At 38.9% G+C, this 19,085-nt stretch overlaps 1 protein-coding gene across 1 annotated transcript; it reads left to right on the forward strand.

The window, feature by feature from the left end:
* Positions 1–429: 429 nt before the first annotated feature.
* Positions 430–1,417, forward strand: LOC115747905. The gene is made up of 2 exons (XM_030684231.2): positions 430–686; positions 900–1,417. Exons 1-2 carry the CDS (start codon positions 518–520, stop codon positions 1,130–1,132), a joined length of 402 nt encoding a protein of 133 aa, XP_030540091.1. The 5' UTR covers positions 430–517; the 3' UTR covers positions 1,133–1,417.
* The last annotated feature ends 17,668 nt before the right edge of the window (positions 1,418–19,085 follow it).

Consider the following 19,085-nt stretch of genomic DNA (forward strand, 5'->3'; position numbering starts at 1 on the left):
CCATAATCAGTGCCTAGCCCTCTTTCTTCGTCTCTCCAAGAAGTGGATAAGTGCCAAACTGAGGAAGACCTCATCTACTCAGTCAACCCCTCAAATTCTACCTATTCTCCTCGTCATAGTCAATCTCGAATTCAATGGGCATTCAAAAAACTCCATAAAATGACAACAGCCTGAAGAATGGGATGGTTCTAAGGTGTATGGCAAATGAGAAGAGAATTGGAGGTACCAACAGCCGCAATCCAGAAGCATTTTACTAGAGAAAAACGGATTGTATAACTTAACATATTCAGAATCTTGGAAAAAATGGGTTCTCGTCATTCTTCGATTCAATCCGTTCGATCTTGCGCTGAGCAAGTCGAGACAATTTAGCTGACTACCGTTGCGAGAAATCGTGTATATAAACCTCCCATCGACATAGTACTCGGAACGCACAGATTGAATTGCCAAACCAATTTGATCCGATCATTGTCTTTGAGTGCACTAGAGGGAGAGAACTTGAGAATAGTATTAACAAAAAATGGCGGGATGGAAGTGTGCAGGACTTGTGTTGCTAATGATGGCCACAACCATGGCGATCGCCGAGGCCAGGACTATCATTGTGGGTGGATCGGAGAACTGGCGTTACGGCTATAACTACACGGATTGGGCTCTTAAGAACAGTCCCTTCTTCTTCAATGATAAGCTTGGTGAGTATGTGTAACCAACCGACTTCTAATTCAGACATAGTAAGGCATGTTTTTCTAGACATTTCCATTGGCTTGCGAGAGACGCTTGTTAATTTTTTCTTCACAAGATATATGATCGGTCTATTTGTTTTTGGACTAGTTAGAGTTAGTATTGGTTATGATTCGATCGAGTTGAGTTACTTGCACTAAAGTTCCGATTTACTCTTTTGCTAGTGTTCAAGTATGGTCCGCCCCACAACGTGTACTTGCTGCCCAACCTCTACAGTTACCTCAAGTGCGACTTCAGGGGTGCGACGTTGCTCGCTGGCCCATCGAACGGGGCCGGAAATGGGTTTGAAGTCGTGCTGAACCAGTACAGGCTCTACTACTTTGCTTCTTCGAGCAACAAGGACTGCTCCAACGGCTTGATGAAGTTCTTCGCCTTCCCACTGCCGCGTTGGCAGTGATCGACCAGGATGATCATGGAATAAGAACTTGGGTGATAGAAACCGATCGTGGTTGTACTTTTATTAGGGTTTGAATAAAGAGAGGAAACTTATAGCTGGACTAAATAAAAAGGTTCCTCCAAAATGAAGTTCTTTTGTTGTTGGACGCTAGTTGTATTGTGAATTTGAAGAGAGTTCTCTTCACTTTTTACTTATTTTATGTAATAATGTCTTCACGACCGAAGAACATATACATCTGATATGATTTCAGGGGTTAATAGCAGTCAATGTAATGTTTGAGCTCTATCTTCCAATGCGCTTAACTATATGTAATATTATGGGCATAGTGATTTAGTGGTCTCTTATATTATACAAATTCACGATACTTGCAATTAATAGGACATGATTTGAAGATATGACCCGGTGATGTTTGACATAATCGAATATCAATTAATTAATTACCTCGTTTGATTGATTTAACGGAAACAGAAGATGACTACTTACAGAATTCATTAGGGGATTAAATATGATCCGCTCACAATGCTGCTGACACGATATGCTTGCAGATTTGTCGGAATGTAGGCGAAATGGCAATGTGGTTATTGCCTTAGTTTTTTTTCCCAAATAGAGATCATCTTATTTCGATTATCATCGGAGGCAACACGTTTGAAACCTGTCGTGAATATGGCTCGAGTTTTTTTTTCCCAAGTCCCTCGTAAACCTATTAGCATTAGATTTTTTTCAACGTGTGTTGACTTATACAATAAGTTGAGATAGTTAAACCGGTTCATGAGGCTTATTGGGTGCTTCGTGACCTTTAGGTTGCCAAGCCTCCGCACTCGTATCCTTGGATTATGAAAAGGAAATGCTGAGTGTGTTGTTAGGCCATCAAGAGTAGTTCACAATATTGATTCTCTAAATGGTGTGGTGAAGCCAAAGGAGTGCTTTACATTTTTAGCACTCCTAGCACTATTCTTATGCTAAAATGTTTAGAAAGGTGAAGTAAGGGCTCCTTTCATGTGAAAAAGGGGAAGAGAAAGAGCAGGGAAACAATCTGTTGTTAATAGAAAAGTACAATAAGACCCGGATTGCATTACTACATTGAGAGGGCTGTACAAGTGCAGCTTGCGATGGGCTGCTGTGGAGATCTTGGATATTGAATCCAAGAAAGGAGATTCAACCTTTCTTTCACCCAATAAGAGGATGATGATGATGATGATGATGATGAGACTGCTCCATCATGCTCCAAAGGCAGTGCACAGAGTCGCCTCCGGTGATGTCGCAGCACACCGATCATCTTTTTCTACCATGTGGCCCCATGAAGTTCAGGGACTCTCTTACTACATGGAAATGTCTGTGATGAAAAATCGAGGACCCACTACCAAGCTGCAATTCCCCAGTCTATGTTTGTGTCATTCCTCAATGCCTTTACGCGTTTCACATTCATTGTGCTCCATTCTCGTTGCCGGGGAACAGTCAAGCACAAGAATGCTTACTATTGCGTAACCTTGACTGAGTGGGGGAAGAAGATTCGGGTTAGCGAGACGAGAAGAAATCCCAAGTACTCCTTTCGCTTTTGCAAGGAATGCTGCTATATTGCTCACGGTTACTTGCGGTACTTCTGAGGTATGAACTCATGAATAAACCATTTTCGTCCACAATTGACCAGCACGTAATTCTTCATGCCATCGCTGCAAATTTTGCATAAGCCCAGTTATTTTTTTTTTTTTTATAACCGAGGTGTTCATGTGGCCGGCGAGCTTGTGCTCAAACCAGTGGTGAAGCACGACTAGTCTTCAGGGGCAACTGCAGGACCCCACCACCATATTGCCCAGGTAAGACACTGGTACCATGAAGTTTTGAACCCAGAACCTCTCGTGAAAGGAACTGAGCGCAAACTAGCACAACCACCAACCGGTGGGTAGCATAAACCCAATTGTTCATCCCTGCTTCAGTCAAGATAGTAGTACTCTCTCTTTAGTTAGATGACGTCGCATGAATAAAAGCTTCACGATGCTCCTATATGTTTCTTCCAAAGCACGAGAGAAAAGGCAACTCGTCAATCTGAATATGGCGTAAGCCCCTGGAAGACGAGGTAAAGCTGCCAAATTTTTTTCTTTCATCTGCAAATGTACACTAAAAAAAATGTGAGACAACACGATATTCAGTCTGTACCATTTTATGAACTTGCATATTGTCCATGAATAATTCTGGGTGAGACATTTGATAGATGCAGACAAACTCATAGACAGTTTGGTTTTTTATGTTTGCTTCACGATGAGTATTGCCTTCACTGGTTAAGGACTATCCGTCGGACGACTGGCTTGGGGAAATTAAGGCAGTGATCTCATCCCTCTGGTCATTGAAAGGAGTACTATCAAGAGTGCAAGAACTTGAGGATGAGCGCAAGGGCAGACAACTATCAAGACCAGAGCTGAGCAGAGTTATCGACTTTGTCATTCTAGACTCCAAATTTTAAAAGACAACTAATGAGCGCTCATTTACTGCTCCTGAACTCATAGAATGGGCTCTTGAAATTATGTGGTTTTCTCACAAAGATGTAAGTATACCAAAGAAGAATTGTCATCCTTATCTGTGATTGTGGATTTAGAATGAGTACCATCAAATTTATTATTTTCTGTTTGGAAAGACTTTGACTTTAATTTTTTACTCTCACCATTCGGCTTTTATTCAACACAAAATGCCCGAAATATTTGAATATGCAAGCAAACTTCATTTCAGGTTAGGCCAACACGCAATCAAACTTGAATAGCCCAGACTGGCCCGAATTACAAAGTAGAATTAGGGCCTACATGGTAACCATTCTCATTCTCTGATTCTCATCCCGGAATAGTAAAAAATGAGAATGCTGTTTGGTAACGTAAATAATTTTGATTCTGATTCCATTCCCGGAATCGGTTTTGGAGAATCGGAATCGGTTTTAGAGTAAAATCTAGAAGTAAAAAAAAGTTGTTTCTAAAAAAAGAATGACTTTTGAAAATAGCAAACAGAATGAAGTCTCATGTCTCTCACTTTTTCTTTATAATTTTCTCGTCAATTTTCCCCTCTACCTAATAAAAATAAAATAAAATAAAAATAAAAAATAATTTTTTAAAAAAAATAACAAAAAATTTAGAAAATCCTAAAAAAATAGAAAAAGCTTAGATTATGCTAGTTTGACCTTATTTTCATAAAGTTGGGCCTAAATTTCATAAATTTCATAGATTTCACTCTCCTGCAAAGAATATTGCAGAGGATGAGGGCATCCAACATGCAAACCGGTAGCCGTGCGTTACAAGATGTTTATATGTATTTAGAAAACACAATATTTAAAGAACTTTAAACATCATGTATTAAAATTTGTATTTCATTCATGACATGCTAAAAAATAATATATTTTAAATTATTTGAGTGTGCATTGAAAATTAGTCTTTAATTTAGGATGAAATTTTATAAATTAACCGCATAGTTATTTGACTTAAATGAAAAAAAAAAAGGGAAAAAATCATTTTTTTTAAACATAAATTTTGTGCAGTTATCAAACACGTTCTGATTCTCTAAAACTCATTTAGTAACAGAATCAAAAAATTCATTTGAACCAGAATCGGTTTTTCCGGATCGGAATGAGAATCAGAGCCCTTACCAAAAAAAAAAAAATGAGAATCGGAGAATGAAAATGGTTACCATGCAGGCCCTTAGGCCCCAAAACCTGGCCTAAGCTATTCGAGCTGGGGATTTCCGGTCTGTCGGTTTTGTGAACTTTTGTTTTGCCCCGAGTTCGCAATAACCAAATCCAAAAGTCCGATACGTATGGCGATCACCAAAGGCTTGTATAGAAAAGTTCTTCACTAATAAGTGCAGAAAACCAGAAACTCTCAAGTTACCTTAACAAGGGGCATCATCCGATCGTCAGCGGCCTGTTGAAATAGTCTCTGTCGAGAACGTAATAAAAATCCGATCGTCACTTCTCTTTAGAGGAGGATTCAAACAAGCCAAGGAAGACTTGAATTTCTCGACAAAAATAAAAATGAGAGTATCCAAGGTTGACCATATGAAGCTCCATCTGTAGACGGACTCAAAAAAGGTCCTCACCAACCCACATCCCCTCGGTTGAGATGGACTTCAATGGCTTCACAATCATTACCTTCCCCTCCTTTTCTTCTTTAAGTGGGTAAGTGCCAAACGAAGAAGACCAATGGACTCAGTCAGACAACCAAATTCAAATGCTCCCCCATTTTCCTCAGCATCAGTTTTATTCTTCAATGACAGCGGACTGAGAAGTGGGACGGCCTGACGTAAGTGGCAAATGAGAAAAGAATTTCAAGGAGCCACACCCCATAACCTGGAAGCATGTTTTATGAATTAACTCATTCATAATCTTGGACCAAACTTCTTCTCTTCGTTCTTGAATTTAATCTTTTTGTTTTCTTTGGGCTTTTTTTCAAATTGCATAAAAAAAATATTTACCAAATTAAAGGAAAAAAAACATATTTACCGTTTTGGAGTCCGCCCAGCGGTCATGCCGCCGAGCGGGTACCCGCTCGGCACCCACAATGCTGAGCAAGTCGGCGAGCAGAGAGCAAAACTGCTCTCCCCTCGCTGGCCGTGCGCTGGGCCCCTACTTGCTCGGCATTTAAACCGCCGAGCGAGTAGGGACCCCTACCATGCCGGCGCCTTTAATCGGGCATTGGCGGACGACGTGAAAGGTGCTGCGGGCACCTTTCACGAGCACTACTGAGCCTTTGGCTCTGTTTAAAGCAAAGCTGAAAGCTCTTTGCTCGGAAAGCATGCATTTGGCCGACGATTTCTCCTCTCCACAAAAGCTCATCCCTCCTCTGCAGAAGCCTCCTCCACAGAACCTCTTGTTCTTTTCGCCCCTCCTCGGTAGAAGCTCTTCCTTTGTTCGCATTGCGCTTCCCTCCTCTATAGAAGCTCTTCTCTTTTTGCACTCTTAGAGCCCTCAAACGGTTCCATAAGCGATGACGTTTGTAAGCCCCAGAATTGGAAGTGCCGTGCCTCCTACCGGTGGCCTTTAATTCTGATTTTAAGTGATTGGGATATTAAGTGAACAGAGTGTGGAGTCCGCTAGGAGCCCTCCCCTCGCTTTGATTAACTTCGGCGAGATTTGTTCTTAATATCCCGACCAAGTTTTAATCAGACTCTCTAACACCTCATTTCTTGTTTTCTTCTACATACTTTCAGCATTCTCCTCTTCAATTTTTGGTTTCTATTTTATGCAACGGTTTATCGATCACACCCCCTCTCCTCTTGTATTCTCCCTCACATAGCTCACGAAGATTTTCTCATATCCCCCTCTACTCGGGTGCCTTTATTGATGTTAGTGTTTTTATTTTATTGCAAATATGTTCGTCATGTTTAAATTAAATTAGGACTTTTTTATTTTTGCAGAAGTTGAGACAAAAGCAAAGCCGACCTTCTTACTCGGTGATTTCTCTTGATAGTTTGAGCTCTACATTCGGTGCGTGATTACCTTCAATAGTTTGAGGTAAACCTCGTTATAGTTATTTTTTGCAGTTTCGTAAATATTGTTTTATTTATTTGATTATTATTTATACACTGAATAGTTATAATGTTTACAAATTGCGGTAAATAAAAAAAATTACCATAATCTCGTAAAAACAAATTTTTAGGACTCGTTTTTGCAACTATGTCCACATTTATTTTGATGATTTTCAAAATTTAAAAAAGAAATTTAGGAGTGTAAAATGATTTTTTGGGAAAATAAAAAAAAAAGTTGATCAGATAGCCCGAGAAGCAGGGGCGGGGTTTGACCCGGTCCGGAAAATATGTTTTTAATAATTTGAAAATTAGAATAATAGAAAATTAGAAAATACAAAATTGATTAAAAATAAAGAAAAATGATAGAGACTTTCAAAAAAATGAAGGAAAAATATTAAGAAACTCAAAAAAATAGGAAAATAGCCACAATGAACTGGCCATAGACTATTTTGGCTGGTGACTTAAAAAAATGACGATTTTGCCCTTACGGAAAAATATATCCCAAAAAAATTGTAAGAAATCTTCAAAATTAGGAAATGACCACAATGAACTGGCCATTGACGATTTAGGGTATTTTGGCCGACAACTTTTAAAAAATGACGACTTTGCCCTTTTGGCAAATGATCTCCCAAATTTTTTTTTAAAAATCTCAAAAATTAGGAAATAGTCACAATCAACTGGCCATGACCTATTCGGGGTATTTTGATCGACGAATTTAAAAAAATGACGATTTTGCCCTTCTGGCAAATTGTCTTCCAAAAAAATTATAAAAAATTTCAAAAATTAGGAAATAGCCACAATCAACTGGCCATGGATGATTCGGGGTATTTTGGCCGACGACTTGTAAAAAATGACGATTTTTCCCTTCTGGCAAATAGACTCCCAAATTTTTTTTAAAAAATCCCAAAAATTAGGAAATAGCCACAATCAGCTGGCCATGGCCGATTCGGGGTATTTTGGTCGATAAATTTTAAAAAATGACGATTTTACCCTTCCGGGAAATTGTCTTCCAAAAAAATTGTAAAAAATTCCAAAAATTAGTAAATGACCACAATCAACTGGCCATGGACGATTCAAGGTATTTTGGCTCACGACTTTTAAAAAATGACGATTTTGCCCTTTTGGGAAATTGTCTCCCAAATTTTTTTTTAAAAAATCTCAAAAATTAGGAAATGGCCACAATCAAGCGGCCATGGGCGATTCAGGATATTTTGGCCGACGAATTTTAAAAAATGACTATTTTTCCCTTCTGGCAAATTGTCTTCCAAAAAAATTGTAAAAAATCCCAAAATGTCGTCTAAGCTCTTATGGCTATACTAGGATATTTAATTCATTTGATATATTGATAGTCGTAATGTTAATTTGATAACATATATGGGACAATATTTACGAAATTGTAGTTTAGAAATAATTTCTAATTTATTTATTTAGCGGAATGTCATCTACATCTTTTGCGATTGTGCCTCGGGGAGGTACAATAGTACGAACCGAATATGGAATTGATTACGAAGGAGGGCAATCTACCATGTTTGGGATTGCAAACATATCGACATTTAATGAGTTACGTGTGTCGATTGAGAGTGCATTGAATATCACAGGAAACCAGTATATTCAAACAGTGGTGTATAGATATCCGGTTGTAACACGCAATTGTGTTACATATGACATTACGAAGGTGCATGATGATGCTACGATTACGATGATCCAGCAATTTGTACTTCAGGATGGTGCTACGGGGTTTTTACGGTTTATGCAAGCGTAGCGAGAACACCAAATGAGAGATGATTTCACATAGGAAGGTTCGAATGTTGGTGAAGATGATGGTGGTCCGCATAATCGATGCGTGCAATCCGATGATAATGATGATAATGCTGATAATGATTCTGCTGCTGATGTTGATGATGATGATGGTGATGAAGAAGATGATTCTTGGATGGACTCCGATGACAATGATGATGAAGATGTCGGATGTGACAATATGGAAGCTTACTATAATACGTAGTGCAGCAATCCCATTTTTTCGTTGGTACATCAACATCCTTATTCGGAGATCGACTTTGACATGATGCAAGACGATACAAGAGCCAAGCCGGGCCGTATGTTATTTGATCCATCAAAAGAATTTGATGTTGGCATATTGTTTACATCACGAGACGTGGTGCGGTTGGCTGTAAAAGAGTACTCCCTTAGGAGAAATCATAATTTTTGCAGTTATTTGACAAAGAAAGTTGAATATGTGATAAGATGTGGCAATCCAAATGGACCGTGTGGTTGGAGGCTCCGCGCGATTGCTAAATCGGGTTGCATGTTTTGGAAAATAAGTAAGTATAATGGGCCACATACATGCAGTTTTCTACAAATGTCATGAGATCATCGGCACCTTGACCAAAAGTACCTCTGCAGCCAGATAGAAGCAATGGTTGCCGTCCAACCAAATATCAAAATCAAGTCACTGATGGCGGAGATTCAAGATAAGCTGCACTTCGAACCTACTTACCGTAAAACTTGAAAGGCCAAATAAATGGCAATTGCCGGACAATTTGGAGATTGGGATGAGTCATACGGTAGGTTGAGGACGTAGATGATCGAAATGGAGAGCCGGAATCCAAGTTCGCATTTTGTGATCGATGATCCTATCAACCTAGATCGGGGCTGCACGGTTTTCAACCGGATGTTTTGGACTTTCAAGCGGACGATTGAAGGCTTCGTAAGTTGTCCTCCCGTGATATTTGTTGATGGTACATTTTTGTACGGAAAATATCAAGGAACCCTCCTTTGTGCGGCCTCACTTGATGGAAATAATCATATTTTTCCGCTGGCATTTACTATAGTCCATCGGGAAAATGTTGACAATTGGACTTGGTCTATGAATATGTTACGGAGACATGTCACTAAGAGAGATGATATTTGTGTAATATCGGACGGACATATCGGGATTCAACGAGCAATGGAAACAGCACGGTGGCGTCCTCCACATGGCCACCATAGATATTGCATTCGGCACGTTGCCAGCAACTACAATAAACATTTCAAAAATGCCGAAGGCAAAAGACTAGTTCAGATGGCAGGTAAATTCTCGAATTTGTAAATTTCAAGAAAATACATATGCAAAAATTTGAGTACGAAGTACTAATTAATGTTGTAATATACAGCTTACGCGAACCAAGGGAAGAAGTTCAACCAATTCATGAGCCAAATAAGGGAGTTTGATCTAGCCACGGGTGCATGGTGCGATCGGATTCCAAGAGAAAAATGGATAAAGGCTTATGATGAAGGGAGGAGATATGGATCGATGACGATAAAATTAGTCGAATCGATCAACGGGATGCTGAAGGGTTTTCGTGATCTGCCAATAGCAGCTGTGGTCGACAAGATATTCTATCGGTTGATGCACTATTTTGATACGAGAAGAACGATGTATAGGGTGCGAAAAGACAATCGGTGGAAATATACGCAATTTGGGGGTGCCACGCTCTAGCACAACAGTCAAAAAGCAAATAGGCATGCCGTCACATGTTTCGACTATGATAGAGGGGTTTTCGAAGTGACAACTGGACGTGACAGATCCAGAGGTTCGGGGGGCCACAAACACATAGTGCGCCTAGACTTGCGAACATGCACATGTGGGAAATTTCAAGGGCTGAAAATCTCATGTTCACACGTAATTGCAGCATGTCAAGCGTGTGGCATTGATTACGAACCGTACATAGATGAATGGTATACTTTAGATAAAGGCTTATGATTATGACAAATTTAGTCGAATCGATCAACGGGATCTTGAAGGGTTTTCGTGGTCTGCCAATAGCAGCTATGGTCGACAAGATATTCTATCGGTTGATACACTATTTTGATACAAGAAGAACGATGTATAGGGTGCAGAAAGACAATTAGTGGAAATATACGCAATTTGCGGGTGCCACGCTCGAGCACAACAGTCAAAAAGCAAATAGGAATGCCGTCACATGTTTCGACTCTAATAGAGGGGTTTTCGAAGTGATAACTGGACGTGACGGATCCAGAGGTTCGGGAGGCCACAAACACATAGTGCGCCTAGACTTGCGAACATGCACATGTGGGAAATTTCAAGGGCTGAAAATCTCATGTTCACACGTAATTGCATCATGTCAAGCGTATGGCATTGATTACGAACCGTACGTAGATTAATGGTATACTTTAGATAAAACCCTTCGGTGCTATCGGTATATGTTTAATTCGTTGGGACATCTTGATTACGAGCTTGAACCCGACGAGCTGCCATTAGTGCCGGACCGGAGTCGTATTCGGAAGAAAGGAAGGCCCCGTGCATCACGGATTCGGAATGAGATGGATTGGAGAAGCCCGAACAGTAGCACTTCGCGAAATCATTGCACGGATCGTGGAAAATCAGAACACAATAGGAAAACTTGTGCACACAGATCGGCTAGAGAGTAGATCATACTTGCGTTAATTCCGTAAATTAGCTTCATGAATTTTTTGTAATGTTATAATATTATTATTGGATTGATATTTATGAAGTTCATTTTTCCCGGATTTTTACATTACATATTTGAATTTTTTTTATAATGTTATAATATCACAATTGCACGATATTTATTCGGTTTATCTGTTCCATGTTATCCATACATATGGAAATTTGTTGTAATGTTATAGTATCATAATTGTGTAGATATGGCACAGAGTACTTACATTCAGCCGGGCCCAGAGGATGTTCACTACTTACTAGGCAAGCCAAACATAGATCTCGGGCTATATGGGACGCTAAGGTAATTGAAGAATTTTCAGTTGATCTGTCTTTTGTAACAACATTATCAAAATTGCCACTAATTGTTCATGTTACATTTCACAGATACTTCCGACAGAAGCTCTTAGATGTCAGCGAGTGATGCTACACATAGGTGATCTTGATCCGCGGATAGTCTCGTATCTGCAAGTTTCGGGATTTTAAGGCGTTTATTTGATGGGATTCGTGCAACTGGATTGGCATTTAATTACTGCATTGGTCGAGCGGTGGAGGCCCGAGACCCACACCTTCCATATGTCGGAAGGTGAATGCACTATCACGCTGCGAGATATTGCAAAGGTGACATGGCTTCCTATAGATGGACGTCCGATTCATCGGCCCCGTATTATCAATTGGGCCACCGTCTGTAATGATCTACTCGGTGTTCACCCGGCCCGGTTGCGTGGCACACGGATCGGTTTGAGCTGGTTGTTGACACCTAAATTTTGATTTTTCTTATCATGCATTAAAAAAGGAATCATGGTCTGGGCGTGGGGAAATCAAGTAGAATATATTCATATATCAGTTGAAGAAGCAAAAAGAAATAAAAATCAAGAAGATATGCGTGAATATTTACAAAAAGGAAAGACCATCTCTCAAGATGCACATTTTTTCTAATATAAAAGGGGAGACCACCAAACTATTTGTGGGGGGCGGCAATTTTCTGCTCACAAAAAGAAAAGGGATATACGTGAGCATAAGAGAAAAAAAAGAGAGAAGTTTTTTTTAACGTGGATTGGTTGTGTTTGGTGCTTCTCCTCCTGGCTAGGTGCCTTTTTTTTTGCTACTGATTCGACCTCGAATCTTGCTGCTGAGTACCCAATCTTCCTGCTGTTCAATACCGATTTTGCCACTGTCCGGGGCCGTTCTTCTGTGCTGATTGGTACCCGGATCCACTGCTCTCCAGCCCTATTTTCACTGCTGTTCGAGGTTTATTTTGCTGCAAATTAGTGCGTAATTCGGCCACTGTTTAGTCCAGTTTTCCACAGCTATTAAGGGAGTAATCTAGCTGCTGTTTAGTGGCTTTTCACTGCTGAATCGAATACAAAACAGCTTTGTTTTTTTGGGTATCTTTGATACTAATCGGTGCAGATTTGTATCATTGTTAAAAGACGATTAGCTTGGCGTTTTAGAGTGATTTTCCTTGCAAATTGGCGTGGAGTGAGGTTCAAATTAGCTGCTGCGAGTTCATCTTGCCAAGGTTTCCTTAGGCGTGCAAATCTCAGCCGATCGGTCTAAGCAAAGTCGCTTGGCATTCAAGTTTGCTTCAAGATCAAATTAGGTAACTTTTCTAATCTATTGATATCTTTTGGAATATTGAAGGTTATCTTGTGTCTAAATTGGAATCCTTAAAAAATCCTTATCATATCTTTTAAACTTGGAAAATTATCTAATATACTTTGAAGATCTCAAGAGATAACTTTTCCTAAATTTAAAAAATATCGATATCCTTTGCGGATAGGGCCATATGCCCTTTAAAATTTTGGTAATCCCCTATGGGTTTTCGAAATTCATGCGGCCTTGATTGATTTTTACTTTTATATTTAGCATGTTTATATTCTGCATATTGTTTGCAATTTATTGTCATAAAGTTTGAACTTTAGTAAGCAATATTGCCCATAATACATACTCCCTATTTGTGCCTTGTCCCTCGGAAAACGTACATTAAAGGCAACATATGACTTCGATCTCAAAGTACGATCGTGCCCGTACGTGTGAATTAGATATCAAATCCTCGATCTCGAGGAGCGGATCGCTAATTCCTAAATAGAATTTCAAGGTTTGCCCTATGTATATAGGGACGACGGTAATTCTATAATATATTCACTTGCTAACCCTAATCTTGGGGATGTTGTGAATAAAAATCAGAATTTCGGATTTAAAGGTGTTTTATGGGCAATATTGTTTATTTTTGTTCAAATTTCACTGTTTTCATGGTTTAAATAATTTCCTAAAAAATCCCAAAAAAGATGTCACGTTTTCTTAAGCTTAATCACATTTCTCTTCACTTCTTGCATGAAAATAATGTCTAATAAAATTAGGACTTTGAGAAATCAATTTCTTAAGTTAAATTAGATGTTACTTCACGTTAGGGTAGTTTTTACCTTTATTTTTTCATGAATCCGAAAATACACAAAAATATACCAAAAAATACCATCCACGTTGCATAGCATTATAGTTTAGTTCGCATTATTATATTTTCTTTGTCATGCATATTTGCCACGTCATTATGCCATGTCACGTATTTTTGCTATGTCATTACATCTCACATGTCATATAGGTAAATTGCATTAGCATTGCATTTAATAAAAGAAAACCCCAAAAAAAAATTAATTCAAATCATCAAACTAAGGATTTTTCATGAAAATCGGGTATCGAAAGGGCATTAATTGAAAAGTTAATGTAACCAAGTCCCCGAATCTATTTAATCTCTGGTATTTTCTCCCGAATACTTTATTTAGGTTTCTAATCTACCTACCATAAAAGATGAGTGGCGGCTCCAATTTAAAATCTTGGCATGCAATTGAACCTAAGTTGCGATTCGGTAGGACTTGGGAGAGTCCGAATTAGGTTAATTAATCTAATTAACCTAATAATATGTTAACTTGAAAAAACCAATTTTTAGGTCGCGACACTGGTCGAGACAGCGCTTTGAAGAACTTCCAGCAGAGGCCGATGACGTCATCATAGTGCGGGATGCACGAGCTTTCATTCTCCGTTTACTAGGAGGATCTATTTTCGCGGACAAATCAGGTGCTCGAGTTAGTTTGCTATTTCTTCCATTATTGGCGAACCTCAACGTCCTTACGCAGTATAGTTGGGGTTCAGCAGCACTTGCATGGTTGTACAAAGAGTTATGTCGTGCAACCAACCCGCAGGCGAAGCAAATGGGTGGTGCCTTACATATACTATAGATTTGGGCGTGGGAGCGCTTGAGATGCGTCTCCCTATCCCCGACGGTTGATGTTCCTTTAGTACATGCACCTTTCGATAGTCGGTATGTGATCTATTGCAATTTCATTTCGTGCATCATTAATTCCTTCCAGTGCGTATTATATATGAAAATTGAATGTTTTTTGTTTATGCGGTTGGAGTCAAGGTCGAAGCACAACAGAGATCCCCATGCATACATTGGTATATCTGCGCTACCAACTTGATAGATTGGCATCCGAAGATGTAAGTAATGATAGCAACGAATGAATTTAATATAATGTTAGCTTTTAAATTAATTCTTCATTTAATTTGATATGTTTTATTACGATAACATATTACTTGGGAGCCCTACGGTGGTGACATTCTGGAGAATGTATCGTATCATCGCCTGCGGGAACAAGATATTTGGAGGGTTCGTGTTCCACTCATCCGTTTCTGGATAGTTGAGTGGCATTATCCAGACCGGGTACTTCGCCGGTTTGGTATGCGGCAGCCAATACCTACTCTTCCTAGCGATCACAAAGCCTTGCATGATATTGACAATAGGCCACCCGGGAAGGATTGAGCGGCTAAGCACGAACGATGGATCGCTATGTGGGACAGACGTACCGAATATATAGTCCATGCTGATCCCGCAACGGAGGAACTCCACTTTCATTCGGAATATATGGAGTGGTTCCGTAAACATACACGGAAGTGGATTTCTATTACGGGAGCTGCAATAGGTTCAATGGTTCATGCAAATACTTTCAATTTAATTCATTAATTATATTTTAGTAACATAAGTTATTGTAATTTTATAACATTTGTTACTTGTGATATCATTACCAGGATGATGACGTGGAACAAATCTTATGTATAACAAATTCACGTCCATCTCGTCGGGTTTGGGCGGATGTAGGGAGGATAGCCGGGGCAATGCTATACGCCCAGCATGAGGAGAGGCGGCCAATGATAATGCCACCACCCCAACCAACAATTACAACGGCACCCGTTGGCCCTTACGATGACGATCCACCCGAGCCTGTTCAGGCGACCCGGAGGACTCCTCGAGCTCATGCGGTTGGCGATGCCGTCCCTTACACCTTCGAGTATCATACGACGGATTTCGCTCCGGGTTTCACTTCAGGATTAGACCAAACAGGTTTCGATGCGGGAATCGCCCATTTTGCCGTCCCATTTCTCGAGGGATCTACTTTTACATTTCCCGACCTGCAGACTCCAGCTCCTTCTCTTTCTTCGTATGGATCCGATTTCTCTCTTTTTTATTCCGGCTTCTCTACAGAAGGATATGTACCGCCTGGGCGGGGCATATTTTCACAAGATATACCTTCATCATCTACACATCCTCCTCGGTCGGATCCTCCTCCTCATCCGTACAATACTAGACCTGTCGAGTATCGAAGAGAACCTCGTTGATGAACGGAAGGTCATGTAGAAAGACGACATCGTTAGTACATGTAATTGCGACAGTCCGATTGTTATCTATTATGAAAATAACATGTTTTTCAAATGTCTCAGCACTTTTATTTTATGAATATTCTTAATTAATTACACTAATAAAATACGCTTCAAAAGAAACAATTTATAAATAAAATAATAATTATTAAAAACGTAACAAAAATAACAATTTTAAAAAAAAAATTCGACCAAAACAAAATACCATGAATCGTCTATGGCCAGTTGATTGTGGCCATTTACTAATTTTTGAGATTTTTTACAATTTTTTTGGAAGACAATTTGCTAGAAGGGCAAAATCGTCATTTTTAAAAGTCGTCTGTCAAAATGCCCTGAATCGTCCATGGCCAGTTGATTGTGGCCATTTATTAATTTTTAGGATTTTTTACAATTTTTTTGGGACACAATTTTGCCGGAAGGGTAAAATCGTCATTTTTTAAAAGTCGTCGGCAAAAATACTCCCGATCATCCATGGCCAGTTCATTGTGGTCATTTATTATTTTTGAGATTTTTTACAATTTTTTCGACAAACAATTTGCCATGAGGGCAAAACCATCATGTTCTAAAAGTCGTCGGCCAAAATACCCCGAATCATTCATGGCCAGTTGATTATGGTCATTTACTAATTTTTGAGATTTTTTACAATTTTTGTGGAAGATAATTTTCCGGAAGGGCGAAATCGTGATTTTTAAAAGTCGTAGGCCAAAATACCCTGAATCGTCCATGGCCAATTGATTGTGGCCATTTACTAATTTTTGGGATTTTTTACAATTTTTTTTGGAGACAATTTGCCAGAAGGGAAAAATCATCATTTTTAAAAGCCGATGGCAAAAATACCCCGGATCGTCCATGGCCGATTGATTGTGGCCATTTACTAATTTTTACAATTTTTTTGGCGGACAATTTACCGGAAGGGCAAAACCGTCATTTTCAAAAATTCATCCATCAAAATACCCCGAATCGTCCATGGCCAGTTGATTATAGCCATTTACTAATTTTTGAGATTTTTTACAATTTTTTTGGAAGACAATTTGCCGGAAGGGCAAAATCGTCATTTTTAAAAGTTGTTGGCTAAAATACCCTAAATCGTCCATGGCGAGTTGATTGTGGCCATTTACTAATTTTTGGGATTTTTTATAATTTTTTTGATAGACAATTTGCCATAAGGGTAAAATCGTCATTTTTTAAAAGTCATTGATAAAAATACCCTCGATCATCCATGGCCAGTTCATTGTGGCCATTTATTAATTTTTAGGATTTTTTACAATTTTTTTCACATACAATTTGTCATAAGGGCAAGACCGTCATTTTCTAAAAGTCATCGGCCAAAATGTCCCGAATCGTCCATGGCCGATTGATTATGGTCATTTACTAATTTTTGAGATTTTTTACAACTTTTTTAGAAGATAATTTGCCAAAAGGGCGAAATCGTCATTTTTAAAAGTCGTAGGCCAAAATACCCCGAATCGTGCATGGCCAGTTGATTGTAGTCATTTACTAATTTTTGTGATTTTTTACAATTTTTTTGGGAGACAATTTGCCGGAAGGGCAAAATTGTCATTTTTTAAAAGTTATCGGCAAAAATACCCCGGATCGTCCATGGCCAGTTGATTGTGGCCATTAACGAATTTTTAAAATTTTTTACAATTTTTTTTGCGGACAATTTGCTAGAAGGGCAAAACCGTCATTTTCTAAAAGTCATTGGCCAAAATACCTTGAATCGTCCATGGCCGGTTGATTATGGCTATTTACTAATTTTTGAGATTTTTTACAATTTTTTTGGAAGACAATTTGCCGGAAGGGCAAAATCATCATTTTTAAAAGTCATCGGCCAAAATACCCTTAACCGTCCATGGCCAATTGATTGTAGCTATTTACTAATTTTTAGGATTTTTTACAATTTTTTTGGGAGACAATTTGTAGATGGGTAAAATCGTCATTTTTTAAAAGTCGTCGGCAAAAATACCCCGGATCGTCCATGGCCGGTTCATTGTGGCTATTTATTAATTTTTGGGATTTTTTACAATTTTTTTCGCAGATAATTTGTCATAAGGGCAAAATCGCCATTTTCTAAAAGTCATCGACCAAAATTCCCCGAATCGTCCATGGCCAATTGATTATGGTCATTTACTAATTTTTGAGATTTTTTACAATTTTTTTAGAAGATAATTTGCCAGAAGGGCGAAATCGTCATTTTCAAAAATCGTCGACCAAAATACCCTTAATCGTCCATGGCCAATTGATTGTGACCATTTACTAATTTTTGAGATTTTTTACAATTTTTTTGGGAGACAATTTGCTAGAAGGGCAAAATCGTCATTTTTTAAAAGACATCGGCAAAAATACCCCGGATCGTCCATGACTAGTTGATTGTGGTCATTTACTAATTTTTGGGATTGTTTTATAATTTTTTTGGCATACAATTTGCCGGAAGGACAAAACCGTCATTTTCTAAAAGTCGTCGGCCAAAATACCCTGAATCGTCCATGGCCAGTTGATTAAAGCCTTTTTGAAATTTTTTATAATTTTTTTGGAAGACAATTGGCCAGAAGGGCAAAATCGTCATTTTTAAAAGTCGTCGGCCAAAATACCCCGAATCGTCTATGGTCAGTTGATTGTGGCCATTTACTAATTTTTAGGATTTTTTACGCTTTTTTTGGGAGACAATTTACCGGAGGGTAAAATCGTCATTTTTTAAAGGTCGTTGGCAAAAATACTCCGGATTGTCCATGGCCAATTCATTGTGGCCATTTATTAATTTTTGGGATTTTTTGCAATTTTTTTGGCAAACAATTTGCCATAAGGGCAAAACCGTCATTTTCTAAAAGTCGTCGGCAAAAATACCCCGAATCGTCCATGACCAGTTGATTATGGTCATTTACTAATTTTTGAGATGTTTTACAATTTTTTTGGAAGATAATTTGCCGGAAGGGCAAAATCGTCATTTTTAAAAGTCGTCCGCCAAAATACCTCGAATCGTCCATGGCCAATTGATTGTAGCCATTTACTAATTTTTGAGATTTTTTATAATTTTTTTAGGAGAGAATTTGTCGGAAGGACAATCTTCAGGGCGGGGTTGGGGGTGTTTGTGGGCGGTGGAGAAGCCCACCTACTCGGCGGTCTTATCGCAGAGCGGACCCCAAAACGGTAAATATGTTTTTTTTTCCCTAATTTGGTAAAAAAAAAAAATTATGCAATTTGGAAAAAAGCCCGTTTTCTTTCTCCAGCTGAGTTGAGAAATATTTTAGCTCCTTACTAATTCTTGCCAGAATTTGGGTATAT

Source organism: Rhodamnia argentea, chromosome 2 (genome assembly GCF_020921035.1).
Source record: "Rhodamnia argentea isolate NSW1041297 chromosome 2, ASM2092103v1, whole genome shotgun sequence".
Lineage (NCBI taxonomy): Eukaryota > Viridiplantae > Streptophyta > Magnoliopsida > Myrtales > Myrtaceae > Rhodamnia > Rhodamnia argentea.